Genomic DNA, 14,181 nt, shown 5'->3' with positions numbered 1-14,181 from the left:
GTCAGACCATGATCTCATGGTCTCTTATGCCCTTAAACTCAAGGACTCTGTTACACACTTGTCCAGCTAACGTCCTTGGAAGTGAACTCTATTTCCATTTTAATGTGGAACTATAAGACATACACACATCTGACAAAGTTGGAAGGTAACAAAAGAGAACACTCATGATAATAAAAAGCAGCTGCATGAAGGAAAATTTGAAGTAATGGTGCACACACTTGAAATACTGGGCTAGACACCACTTTTATAAAATCAGTCAAGAAAAAAACTGGAGTGTGTACAGGGCAGCAGAACTTTTTAGGGTTAACTGTGCTTCCGTCCAGAGAGCGAGCGAGCAGGAGAGAGCGAACGCGCAGGCACACACACAGACTATGGTGCGTATAGCTACAATATTGTAGCGTAAAGAGTCGTTTACAGGATCTGCACATCCTGATACAGCTACAAGGAGCACGCATTATAGTACTGGAGCACTGAATCAATTAACGCTCTCTGGCTCTTTTCCAGCCGAACCCCCACTCATTTACTTTCCTCCTTTTCAAGCACTGGAGCTGGATACACTGGAATGAGTCAATCAACAAACAAGGGTAGCAGCAGACTGCAAGCTTTGCTACTGAACAAAGAGAAAACTGCACATAGACTCTGCTAATCACTGAAGTAATATCAAAAGAATGGAAGAGAAAGGACAGCAAAAAAAGAACACAACCTTATTTCTGTATTTTTCTAAATGTGGCAAGAATGATTCTTCTCCTCCATTGAAGAGTTGGAGAAAATACCTGGGTAAGAAATACAGTTTTCCCAAAACAGAAATTCTTAATCTTGGTGTTAGAAGAAACGTGAGTGCTAAACAAAAGCACACAAAGAAACAAGCTTTAGAAAAATTATAAAAAACAAAACCAAATGAACAACTTATTTTCCAAAGAGTAGTGAAAAATCTTATCTTAAAATCCACCATGTGATGAAAAAGAAAACTACAAAGGATCCTCCTGGATGCAAAGTGAATTCTACTAAAATGCAAGAGAAAGAGGTAAGGCTTTCTTCACCTGAAAATTGCAACACATCAAATCTTCTCAGTAACTGAGCATTTGTTCAGCTAAATGCTGTGACAGCTGTTCTAGTTTCTGCTTGAAGGGGGAAACGTAAGCGTTAAGTCTTCAGCAGAGTTGAGAGAGACAGAGACAGAAAGAGAGAGAGGGAGAAAAAGTTGAGCTTAATAAAAGCCCTGCTCAGATTACAAAACCAAACGGTTTACTCACACACACCCCCCTTCAAGTAGTGGGTAAATTTAGATGTCTCAGTTCCATAAATCTTTACGGTCCCCTTGAGACTGTCACCAGTGTTTTATTGTCTACAGCTTCCTGACCCTCACCTGATAAATTAGGAACTGTAGACATTAAAACAGAAACCTCATACATCATTTCTGAAGATATTTTTGGGGTGACCCTCTGTGGAGAAATAAGATTCTTAATAAGGGGAAATATGGGAACTGCTGTCTGCCTACGCACACGCTGCTGGAGACTAGACACTCGGGAGAGGAGGAGTTGCATATACACAACGCGAGCATCTGCCTTTGCATCAGTTTGTACTTACAAAGAGCAAATCTACGTACACTGCATCTAAAGGGAACCATTTGGCATCCAAATTAATCTATCACTTTTTACTGCTGTAGAAAGAAAAAAAGGAAGGAAGCTAATGCACTGCTTACTTTTCACAGCTATTGAATTGTCTCCTATAATCTTCTGAAACCTGAACCTCGCTGTAAAGGGGAGACCAGACTACTGAACCCTACCAACCAGAGATGGACACAAGGCAGGACTTTCATTTTTAAGACCTAACTGCGCCCAGCAAGGCACAGGATAAAAAAATTGGATACCAGCTTGGACATGGTTACTGTGTCTCAAAATAGCAGATGACCATGCTGGCCTTTCTTCAGGACCATCCTGGACCAGAGAGGAACAGTGAACTCTTACACCGTACACAATTCCTTCCCAAAATACAGCTCCTGAATACGTTCTGCTGGACACAAAAATGTCCAATCCTTTACATTTCTTGAATGGGTCTGGAGTTGGCAATGGATCTTTGTCACCTCTCTCAGTAACAGGAGCACCCAAGCAGGACTACCCAAGTGACGAACAAGGAAACAAAGTGTGTTGGGCAGCTTTACTGATCCTCCTGGTGATAATCCCCACCATTGGGGGGAACATACTTGTCATACTGGCGGTGTCTCTGGAGAAAAAGTTGCAGTATGCTACCAACTACTTTTTGACGTCCTTGGCGGTGGCAGATTTGCTCGTGGGTCTGTTTGTGATGCCTATTGCCCTTCTCATAATATTATTTGGTAAGTACAGACGTTTGTTTCATCAGGTTAGCATATGGGGTACAATTTGGGGAGGTCTAATTCAAACAGAAAAACTGTTTGCTTTCCACCATTACAATTTTAAAAATCACTTGGATGAGGGCTGCTAAATCTTTTCTCCCTGTCACCTTAATATAGCTTAAGGTTTTTATGGGAATATCCACTATGGATATTCTTTCCCTTGAAACTAACCATTCAAAAATCACCTGAGGCTTAGAACTGATACTAAATTGGAGCTGGACATGGGAAAATTACATTTTGTACAGTGTGATATTATTTTTAACATCGGCACAATGTTGGTATCTGTTCTATTCGATATTACATTAATTGCAGGTAGTCTTCTCTTAAAAAAACATGAAATGAAGACTAGGTATCTGTTCAGTACACTGAACAGGTTTTGAACTTTCTAGGAGTCAGGCACCTGATTTTACCTTAGTACTAACTCCAAGCTCCGTGAGCAGTCAGAGGTGGTCCCTGGCACCATCAGTGACAACAAACTTTACCAGTACCAGTTTCAGAGAAACTGATTTTCGTCCACCCTGGGGAAAGCGGCAGGTTCGTAAAGCATCCCAAAGAATTAACTCATCTGTCAAGCCAAGGAAGCCTCAATCTGTGCAGCTAATGTTTGAGACTCAGATTTATCATTAGTCTGGTTCATACGGAATAAAATAGGTATTTTTTACATGAACATATATTGGGTGTGACATTTTCCTTCTGGTTAGTCATTACAGAACAAGCATGACTTTTTCATATGCTCTCATACCCAGCTTTATTTCAGCGATTGTTTTTGACAACTTATCAGAGGCAGCTCCATCGGAAAGCCTCTCTCTTTTACTCCTAAAGTTTCTTTAAGAATACATTTTAAATGGTCTATTTTCATATCATACAAATGGGAAAAAAATCAACGAGACAGGTTTTTCAATAAGCTTACAGATTTACACAATTATCTTTAAGGTATAGATACCACTGGGCCCTAGAAAATGAAAGGCTGCAGGAGTTCATTTTTCCTATGGTAGATCTCTAAGAGTTGCCTGAGCAACAAGCAAACACAATCATAAACTTTATTTCAGAAAGGCCATCAGTAGCTTTTGTTTGCTGTGGAAGACTGGTATCACTTTATTAACAAATGTGTTTATTCACTAAATGCCTTGAGACTGAATTTCTGTATATTACAGACTGCTTCTCCCTAAACAGAAGTAGGAATTGGAGGTCAGAATTCAATGTTGAGAGCATAAAATAGTCTTTTTTCAAGCAACAGTTTCTAAAAAGAAAAATGAATGTACATGACCAGGACAGTGATTTCTAACTTGAAAAAAACCCAGTCATTTATAAAAAACCTTGGTATGTCATGTATGTGCACATGTGTGTGAAGGCAAGAAACAGGTATATATACACATACTTACACACAGATACTGTAACTGCTTAGGTTCCTGCCAAAGGCCTCATTAATAATAAAAATAAAACTACTAACCATAAGAAGTACTAGTATTGGACTAGCAATCAATACAAAGGGAAGGCAAGTTCTGCATTCTGTGGAGTTGTTTTTTGGTGGCGGTGGAGGTTTTTTTGGTTTGGATTTTATTATTTTTATTTTGCTAGACTAATAAATCTTTTCTTTTTAACTTTATACAGAGACTATTGCTCCTTAATCTCTCCATTAATCCAGTGCTAAGCCCTGGTTACAACAGTTTAAAGCATGCCAGGAACCTTAATTTAAAAGTCAAACAAAAGCATCTTTCATGTTGCAGGAAATTTACAAGAAAGTAGCAAAATTAGTTATAATTAACGAAGTAAGAGTGCGACCAGCCTTTCACATAGCAGTGCTTAAAACTGAAATTTCTTGCATACAAGACTCTCTTTGGCAGCCAACCAGAAAAACTGCTTTGCCTCTTTACCGACTGACAGAAGATGCTGAGGTGTTTATAGAAGTTCAAACCATGAGTAAAACATGAGAAGTTAGTGGAATGAAGCTAGAACAGACATTTAAATACATAACAAGTCTAAATCTTGAAGCTACATTAGCCAGATAACTACTTGAACATAGAATAATCACTGATAGCCAGAGAGACAATTAAATCCAGCCTCCTGGCACTTCCCACACAGGAATGTTTCCATAATAATGAAATAGCTGGGTGCAGCTTCTAGATACAGAATACAAATATTATGTTTCTGATTTGGGACTGATATCTAATCATGTGGAGAATATTTGAGGGAAAAGGTGTGAACTAAAGTGCAGTCACATTAAATGATACTGACTGTAAAAACTAATGTGTCACAGAGCATTCAAATTCAAAACCTACTGCACATATTGGCTCCATGCTCTGATGGTACATTTACAGAAAAATCTTCAGAAATAGACTGTCTCTGTAATAAAGAGCTGCCCCTTTAATCAATCTGTAACCGACTTGCAGGTATAATACCATGAGCAGCAGATTATTTATTCTCAGCAGAGCGACCAAAATGTACTCTGGTACACATATCCACTGCAGTTTTAATTTAGGAGTGCGAGTGTCAGAATATACAAACAGTTCATTGCTTTCATTGCTTGCTAAATTCTTCTCATTTCTTCCAAAAAAATAGGAGGGCATGCTAGGAAATCACTGCATTCTCTGAAATCTAGCTTTCAAAAGAGTTATCCAAATTTCTAACACTGCGAACTACTGAAGGAAAGCAAAAACGTTGCTATTCATCGGTCAGCGAAATTAACAAATAAACTTGAGAGATCCTCTCATTTGCAAAGCCCACAGGAGGAAGAAGTCTGTTGTCCGCGGTTTGGTGGGCCATGGGGTACTTGGAGACAGTACATGTACTATCTTTTAAAATACACTCTCTATTCCTGATATTCATCCACTTAAAAATCAGAAAATAATGCTGATCGTCCTAGGCTGCAAACCATTATTTTTAAAATCTATCACAAGCAATCGCCATCTTAATCTTCCCCCATTACTGATGATGACCCACAGCAAATCTTCCCTTCTTGCTTGTGCAAACTACCAGAGAAAACTGCTTTAATTGAGGGTTACTTTCCAAAATGTCAAATCTAAAGATAAGTAAGAAAACAAAGGTTTATTCCTCACAAAGCAACTCTAATTTTAAAAAAAATTTACTTTGGCTAAATTCGAAAAACTACAGGACAGTGAACAACTACTGTTGAAGCTATAATTATAGCAGAAAAATAAAGGCAGGCAGCCACAGGGGTGGAACAGCAAGCCAGCAGCCTGGAAACACCAGGCCTATGCAGTTCATGAAGCTGAATACCGACACGAGGGTGAACGCCACACACGCAGGCTACAGACACACGCACACCAATTTGAAGATTGAAGCCTAGACTTAAGTCATCTAGTGATTATAAATATCCAATTTCCATCTCAGTAAAAGCATCATTATCTAACAGCAACAAAATCCTTTACAGGCAACACATTTCAGCAGCCCTTATAGCAGAAGAACAAACGGTTTCCAAGTCTATTTAAAAATCTCTCTTAATCATGCTTATACATGTACATAAGCAGTGCTTTCTCCCAAGCTTTCAAAAAAACCTTTTGGCTTATGGCGAGAGCAGCTTTTCTATACCATACTTTGAGGATTACACATTTCCAAGGCATTTCCTATAAATAAAGTTTTTCTTAAATAAAGATTAATCAAGGGTAAACAGTTGTGGTAAAAGCTCATCTTCTCTTAAGGTGCAAGACAAATCTTAAAACGTGTATCTTGTCTTGTATTGACTCAAAATAAGGAAAATAATCTGCAACAGCAGCACTGCTGCAGTGCTGGGAGGATCTGAGGCAAGGTTTGTAGGAAGGAGGAATATCATTTTATCTTATACCACCTGACAGCTGCAGAAACCAGACAAGCTTTCAGACAAGCACGTTTGTCAGGTAACCTAGGCATTTAAAAAAATATATTTAAAAACCCAGTCCACTAGCTTGTTTAAATCAACATTTCAAATCCCAAGGAAAGAGAAGGTGGAGAATCTCAGTTAACCAAATAAATGCTCTGGTCTGCTCCAACAGTGTGGATCTATACTAGAAGAATCAGAACTTGTAACAATCCAAACTAAGCATGACCTGCTAATGGCTTCATACCACCGCGTGGCAGGACATACTCATTTTACCTTCAGTCTGAATTATAAAGTAGGACAACAAGCAAGCAGGTCACCATCAACTTCAAGGGTCAGAGATGCTTTCTGAGTCCTGAGGGGAAATTAATATTCCATCTTTTCCTTATTCCTAAACTAACAGAATAGGTCAACAGTGATACACACCACCACCCCCAGGAAAGCACAAAATCTCAGCCCAGAGCAGTCCCTCAAACATGAGGCACAGAGCTTCTAAAACAGGTGTAAACAACAACAACTCAAAATAAGTAAAAGCAAAATACACCACAGTATGAATCCCAGACAACTACGTGACTCTTCTGGACTTTAAGGCATCAGTTTCACAATATTTGTTTTGTTTAAATAATAACCATATTCTTCAATTCTTATCAGCTACTGCATTTAAAGTCTACACTGATTTTGTTTGGATAAAAAATATCCTCTCAAACACACAAATATAATAGTACATAGTGCTATATTCAGGAACATAACTTACAGCCTTCTGCACCCAGTTTAAAACACGACAAAGACAAAGCTTTCTCTGCTCAGTTGCACTTATCAACTAACAAAAGCTCTTGTAAGAGCTCAAAACTCAAAAACGTACAAGGTTGCTCTGCATCAGATAGCTGTTTAAATGCATCTATATTTAAAAGAAGGAAAAGAGCTTTTTGTTGCAAAATATTTGAGGGTTTTCTTCTGCAAAGAGCAAATAAACTCAAAAGGAAAGAATTTATCACAGTGCAATTCTCCAGAAAGCAAAGCAGTTATAATCCAGAGCAGCATATAAGTATTCTCCAACAGAAGTATTAGCTGCTCACTTGAAATCCAGCTGCATCATCTGCCATCCTTGAGGATGTAGAAAACACTTTCCATTGTTCACGTTTTATCTGAACTAATCCTTCGCCACACAGTCAAAGGAGTAGCCTTATTTTTTCTGGAGTGAGCAAAAACACGTAAAGCCCATCAAATCAATTATTTCTTTTAACTGTATTTTTCCCTCACCTTTGATTTTTGTGGGTTTTTTGTGGCTTTTTTTTGTTTGGTTGGTTTTGTTTTTTACAGCTGGTTACATGAGCTACAAGACATTTTGGTTTTCTTTTTTTTTCCTTCAGAAAGGCACCACACCTTACTGCCAGCTGAAAGTGTAGATAGAAAAATTAAATGAGTAAGCATTTCATAATACACTAAATTACAATTTTATCATACCTGCCTGACAGAATAATTTTTTGAAGCATAATTTTGACAATGATATCTATTTTATGAAATATGCAGATAGATACTACAATTTACTGGTTAATGATTTGAAAATAAACCACCTCTTTCCCTTCTGCCTCACTGCCTACATCATCCTCACCTGGAGTCCATTGCCTTTGGGACGGATGAGATTCGGTTCAGGGCTCAATCCATCCGTTCTCTTTGTTTAACAGGTGAGGTTTCCCAACACAGGTAAGAGTGCAGACAAGCACGTGCTATGTCTGACTTGATAAAATATTACACCCTCTGGAGTTTATAATTCAAGTCAAGGCAGCACCATTATAATTTTCGTCTATCAGTCACTTCATGAAAAAATGTTTTCGTCTCAAACCACTGCAACATTACCACATTGATAAGACTGGGCATTACAACAGCCCAGCTCATTTGACATTCTCAGCACACAGATCTGTTTATTCAGAGCACGGAGATTAAAACCAATCTGATTTGTTAGAAGCGTCTTTTTTTTTTTTCCTTATTCGTCATTCAATGAAGAACTGATTTATCTGGCAATACTATTAATGTGCCTACTGATCAAGTACAGCTGAATTTTATACAGAAGGAGAATATATTTAGTAGATCAACTTCTACCATTAGAAAGAGAAAAAACTTCTGTGTTCACACTTTCTTCCCTAGGACTACAGGACATTCTTATAGACACACAAGACTGAGGTGCACCTCAAATTGAACACTGCTAGCACTGGCTTGCAATACAAACTATCTATGAGTGAAAATAAAGCAGTTAAGAAGAAAAAAAACAATCAGAGTTTCATTAAAGTTCATTCAGTTTGGTATTGTAAACATTGATAGGAGAGACCCAGCTCTCAAAAATACGAGCCTTTTGGAAAGTTTAACACTACAAAACCTTTATCTTGGACACAATGCAGTTGCCAGACCTTATGTTTGCTATAAAGATTAACATTTAAGACAGATAACTACCGTAAGAAACATGATGCCAGGCTTAAAATCCAAGCCATTGCTCTTGGAAAACAAAACAAAACGCGCATGAAAGCCCTTCAATTTTTATGAAATCATTACTGAGACAGAAGAGCCCTGCTTTGCCACATTAGTGCTCAACTGTATCTGGTCAAGTGACACAGTAAACTCATTTTAAAACTGTGTGAACTAGATTCTTCAAGATCACCACTAAGATTCAACCATGGTTCTGTGATGATTGACTACTACATTGTTTATGACCCACTATCTCCTCCATTTAATACAACCTTGAATCATAGGATATCAAGGAGACATAGCTGAAAATAATCATTTAACAGCAGGGCGCAAGGATCAAGCACAGTCATGGTCCTTTTTTTAAAAACTTTTTTATCCAGAGTCCTTGCCACAAAGCTTATGATCTAAAAAGGACAAAAAGACAGGGAAAGGCTTACAATATACAAACAGCCTGATCAATAGGACAGCAGCAACCATGCCAGTTAGGAGCTAAGTAAAATGTGAGACAGAATGCAGCTGAGGCAATAGCAAAGCTCGTTTCCTGTAGTATTATGAACTTCTCAAAGGCACTGATGCCAAGGGAAAACCACACACTGAAAACTCTCAAAAAGCATAGATTCTAATGAGTTTTCTGTTCTCTTTCAGACAATGCCTGGCCTTTTCCAACTGCCTTGTGTCCTATCTGGCTGTTCCTTGACGTCCTCTTTTCCACGGCTTCCATCATGCACCTCTGTGCCATCTCACTAGACCGCTATATTGCGATTAAAAAGCCAATCCAGGCTAGTCAGTACAATTCATGGGCTACAACAATCATCAAAATCATCGTGGTTTGGCTCATTTCAATAGGTATGTGAGACTTGGAGACTGGAAAAAGAATGCAGAAGATTTTCATGTCCAAAACAATAGGTGAAAGCTGGGCAAAATGGAAAATTTGGCCAAGTACTATTGATTAGCAGACCCTAACACCTGGGCTGGCATAAGTCTACCTCCTGGATCATACATAGCTACATCATAAAAATCTGCCTGAACCGCTGCTCCTTATCAGGCTTACCAGAAAGGGCAAAGATTGAGTAGGGATAATCATCACTCTTCTTCATAGTCCTAAAAGTCCAAAAATCAGAAGACAATATCTGCATGCATAGCATGTCTCCTGGGAAGCAAGGTTTCATGTTCCTGTGGTAGTATATTCTGTCCCAAATACAATTTTAAGCCTTGAGTAGATGCTACTAAAATCTGTGCCTTACAATTTTCCCATGAAGCGAGTAAAAAAAACTTTAATTACTTACATCAAAGATTGAAAGATAAATGAGTGGCTGGTAACATTCACACTGAAAAACTGAGATTCACTGGCAATATAGCATATAGAAAGGCTAACTTCTAAGCAAAAAACCCAATCAAACCCTGAACGGTTTATATAAAGGATGCCAATATATAAAAGTTTATGGTATTAGCACCTCTGTGATGTGCATGTGGCACCTCACCTGTCTTTAATGCTTAAAAAACTAATCTGTTAAATGAGCTAAAGAGGTGAAAACATTTAATTCAAATAACAATGTGTGCTGCAGGGCAGCCACAAGCATAGTGCTGTATGTTCTGTGTGCAAGAGAAAGAACAAAATTATTCTGGATTATTAAGGCAAATGATGCATAGGAAAATGGGTACATCTACCTCCTTGGCCCAGGCGTACATGTCTAAACCCAAAAATTCCAACTTGAAAAAAATTCTGGAAGAGCTGTGATGATAGAGGAAAAGATGGTATCTCTATTTTATCACAAAAAAAGGAAACTGTTAGCATGACAAGACACTTACAAGTTGACCTTTTAATGCCTGATTTATTGTTATTAATCAGTGCTGTACTTTTTAATATTTTTTTTATCTAACACAAAAGTACTCTGCAGCTGAGCCAGGGTTCTCCAAATCAAAGGTTAATTTCGTTCAATCCTCATTTTAAATGGTTTGCTGTATGTGAAGGTGTGCTTGTTAAGAAAGGGATCAAGTGGCTAAAGGGTAAACCATTTTGCTCTTGCTGCCTTCAACCAACTTCAGTAATCAGAGTAGCAGAGGAATACAGTAAATCCCTAGATCTCATTAAGTGGTATCAGGAAACATAGCACAAATAACCTTCACCAGACAGCAAGGAACCTGTTGTTTTTGTTGTAATGTCAGACTGCTGGCAAATGAAGTGCTGACTGTAATTTAGTGGTTATAAAAAATTCATTTAAAAGACAAGACTGCTAACATTTTTTTTAAACGAGTGGTGAATTACAGAGCTAGCTAGCCTCATTTAAACACTCTTAAATATGCAAGATACTTTAAACAACAAATCCATCTGAAATACACACTGCATAATTCTGGCATCTATTTAACTACTTGTGTATACGAGAGAGTCAAGCAGGGTGAAAAAAATCAGCTGTCTGTGTCCAGTAACTTGATGTGGTTAAGATAAAACTTGTCTTTCTCTCTTATGTATTTACGGAACTGCCCTTCAAAAAGTGCAAAGGTTACCCCGCGGGGGAAAAAAAAAGCAGATGGCATTAGGGAAACACATTTCACTGGAGGAAAAGCCATACTAATTCTAACAACGAGAGTCAAAGCAATTCATGTGTTTTACACTTGAAAAGTTGGCAACTTTATACTGCTTCCTCAATCACTAAGGGTTAGGCCCAATCTCCTTAGAAAGGGCACTCTGTTAAAGCTGAGCTTGCCAAGTCTCACAAAGTACTATTTGCCCAATTACCCATGTGGTGCTCTCAACAATTCACGTTCTCTCTGTCACCCTGTACCTGCTCCAGAGCTCAGGAACTACCTTTCTTTAGAGACCCTGAGCTTCAGGCCCAAAAAAGAGATTGTAAACAATTACCATATGCTGAAGTACTTGGTTTTTCTCCTGTAGGCATTGCTATTCCAATCCCTATCAGAGGCATCGAAGATGGAAATGGCAACTCTACAAACATCACATGTGTCCTGATGCCTGATCGTTTTCATGACTTCATTCTGTACGGATCAGTGGCTGCGTTCTTCATTCCCCTCGCTATCATGATAGTCACTTATTTTCTGACAATCCAAGTGCTACGCAAGAAGGCCTACTTGATCAACAAGCCACCTCAGCGTTTCACTTGGTCAACAGTGTCCACAGTATTTCAGCGTGACACAACACCTGCCTCCTCACCAGAAAAGGTGGCCATGCTAAATGGCTCCAGAAAGGACAAGACTTTGTCCAATGACATGCCTATCTGCAGAACGTCTACGATTGGGAGGAAGTCCATGCAAACGATAACCAATGAACAAAGGGCATCAAAAGTTCTGGGGATTGTATTTTTTCTTTTCTTGTTGATGTGGTGCCCATTCTTCATAACAAACATAAGTTCAGTTCTGTGCAACTCCTGCAACAAGGAGGTTTTTCAAAAGCTTATGGAGATTTTTGTTTGGATAGGATATGTATCCTCAGGAGTGAACCCTCTTGTCTATACACTCTTCAACAAAACATTTAGAGAGGCCTTCAGCAGGTATATCACTTGCAACTATCGGACCACAAAGCCTATCAAGGCCCTTCGGAAGTGCTCCAGCAGGATCTCTTTCAGAAGCTCTGTGGCAGAAAATTCCAAGCTCTTTGTCATGCATGGGATGAGAAATGGGATTAACCCCATTATGTACCAGAGCCCAATGAGGCTCAGAAGCTCGCCCATCCAAGCATCATCGGCCATTCTGCTGGATACATTACTGCTCACAGAGAATGAAGTTGATAAAACAGAAGAACAAGTCAGCTACGTATAGTGGAATGGCAGCCATGTCCATATCATAGTATTACTGTATGTATTATTCTAGGTAACTGTGCTGTAAGAGGGTATAAATACTATTGTTTTCTGTTATTTATGCAAGCAGTATCTTATAAATTTATATCAATTCCTCTCCTCCAAAGTCTCCTCTACTTCAACCCCAACCCCATGGTGGCAAGCACAACTTCATTCTGTGATAAATGACTAATGCAGAACTGTAGCCTAAAGGAAGAAGGAAATAAATAAATGCTAAATCAGTCTGAGTTTCTGACTTCAGTTATCATCTTCAGTCTCTCCAAAGTACATTTTTATAAGAAAAGCATCTCTGTACAAACACCACTATAACATTCATTCTGGCAAGAGATGGAACACTGTAGGTTGATGCTCTATGATGAAATTAGCAGGGGGATACAAGCTTGCAGGTTTTAATTTAAATCCACCTTTATTCTGTGTAAACAGAACAGCACACAAGCTCACTGCATTGCCTCTTACAAATATGCTCCTCTGCTGATACTGCACAACCAAGTACGAGCTTTTCTTGTTCTCTGAGGGTATGTGTATCACAAGCAGAATCACTCGCTCCAGAGACCAAAAGGTGTACATGCCCATTCCACAGGGGTACAACTGGTTCTTAGCAGGGTGAGAAAAAATTCCATGTGCTGAAATTATCTCTTTGTGGTTTTACTGTAGGGGTGGGCAGAATCTCTTAACCACCTGAACTTCATCTCCATTACTCTCACATACACATAAGCCTGGTATTGTCAGATTTGTCACAGAAAACTGCCCTTTGTTCTTTTCATACTAAGAGCATTTAACCAATACTAAGAGCATTATTTTCATACTAAGAGCATTTAACCAAAATAGGACAATATCACATCAATCACCATGAGTAAAACAGGACAGGCAGTGCCTGGAACATCCCTCTAATTCATATGAACAAGCTTCCTTTTTTATGACCATTGGAACTTCAGTGAAAGCCTTTCCTCATCCAATAGAGTTCCCACAAAGTAGAAGATAGAATAGCTATTTCACTTGAAAATAAGAGCAAGTGTTTAACAGACAGCAGAGACAACAATACTGTCTAGACCTGCACACATTCACAGTTTAGCTTAGCTCAAAATAATTTCATTGGACCAATGGCATAAGATTACAGGTCCCAATCTGCACTCTCTCAAACATGCTCAAGCCTTCCATCGGAGCACAAAATTCCTAGAAAGAATCATTCCTCACAATCCATAAAAGCTACCGGAGTCTATCATCTGGGAAATCAGGAGCTTCTGACGGTTTCAGACCATCTTTCTTTGGGAAGAGAAATCGGATTTCCCCAAAGTACTGGAGTTCTTACAGTAAGCAGCCAGCTCACCATTTTTTTCAATAGTTTTCATTTACAGTAAAATTTTCAGCTCAGGCTTTGTTTTAATTTTTAATGTTTTCAGAACTCTTTAGTTACACACTAAAATTATGTACAGCAAAAGGCTTAGGTTTTTTCATCTGCAGAACAGAAAGTACTAAAGATAACATGTCCTTCCAACATTTATTTATCTATATTTAATTTAAAACATATGCAAGTTCGAAACGGAGCCTAACGTAACAACTGCCAGAGAGTTCCAGGAGAAAGTATTAAAAATACTTCTGTGGTACTTACAGTAATTTGTCTCCTTCCTCTCCTTTTTGGTGATATTCACTAGCCATTTGAGTTAGAATAAGCTCTAACTGCTCTTACTCCTCCTTCGTTAATCAAAATTTGTTTAAGAGGA

General features: G+C 38.6%; 2 protein-coding genes across 2 annotated transcripts in view; one reads left to right on the top strand and one right to left on the bottom strand.

The window, feature by feature from the left end:
* The window catches only part of PSMD1 (proteasome 26S subunit, non-ATPase 1), a 75,311-nt gene that overhangs the window by 35,172 nt on the left and 25,958 nt on the right, over positions 1-14,181 (bottom strand). The window lies entirely within an intron of this gene.
* Positions 2,026-12,422, top strand: HTR2B (5-hydroxytryptamine receptor 2B). The gene is made up of 3 exons (XM_009807581.2): positions 2,026-2,335; positions 9,294-9,494; positions 11,542-12,422. Exons 1-3 carry the CDS (start codon positions 2,026-2,028, stop codon positions 12,420-12,422), a joined length of 1,392 nt encoding a protein of 463 aa, XP_009805883.2.

Source organism: Gavia stellata, chromosome 11, assembly GCF_030936135.1.
Source record: "Gavia stellata isolate bGavSte3 chromosome 11, bGavSte3.hap2, whole genome shotgun sequence".
Lineage (NCBI taxonomy): Eukaryota > Metazoa > Chordata > Aves > Gaviiformes > Gaviidae > Gavia > Gavia stellata.
Note: the sequence above shows the minus strand (reverse complement) of the source record. Positions and strands in the feature narration are given on the sequence as shown.

Bases quoted from the DNA above. Each gene is read 5' to 3' on its own strand.
- HTR2B (XM_009807581.2), top strand. From the start codon at position 2,026: ATGTCCAATCCTTTACATTTCTTGAATGGGTCTGGAGTTGGCAATGGA. The intron at 2,336-9,293 runs GTAAGTACAGAC...GTTCTCTTTCAG, and splicing joins CCTTCTCATAATATTATTTG to ACAATGCCTGGCCTTTTCCA. The intron at 9,495-11,541 runs GTATGTGAGACT...TTTCTCCTGTAG, and splicing joins GGTTTGGCTCATTTCAATAG to GCATTGCTATTCCAATCCCT.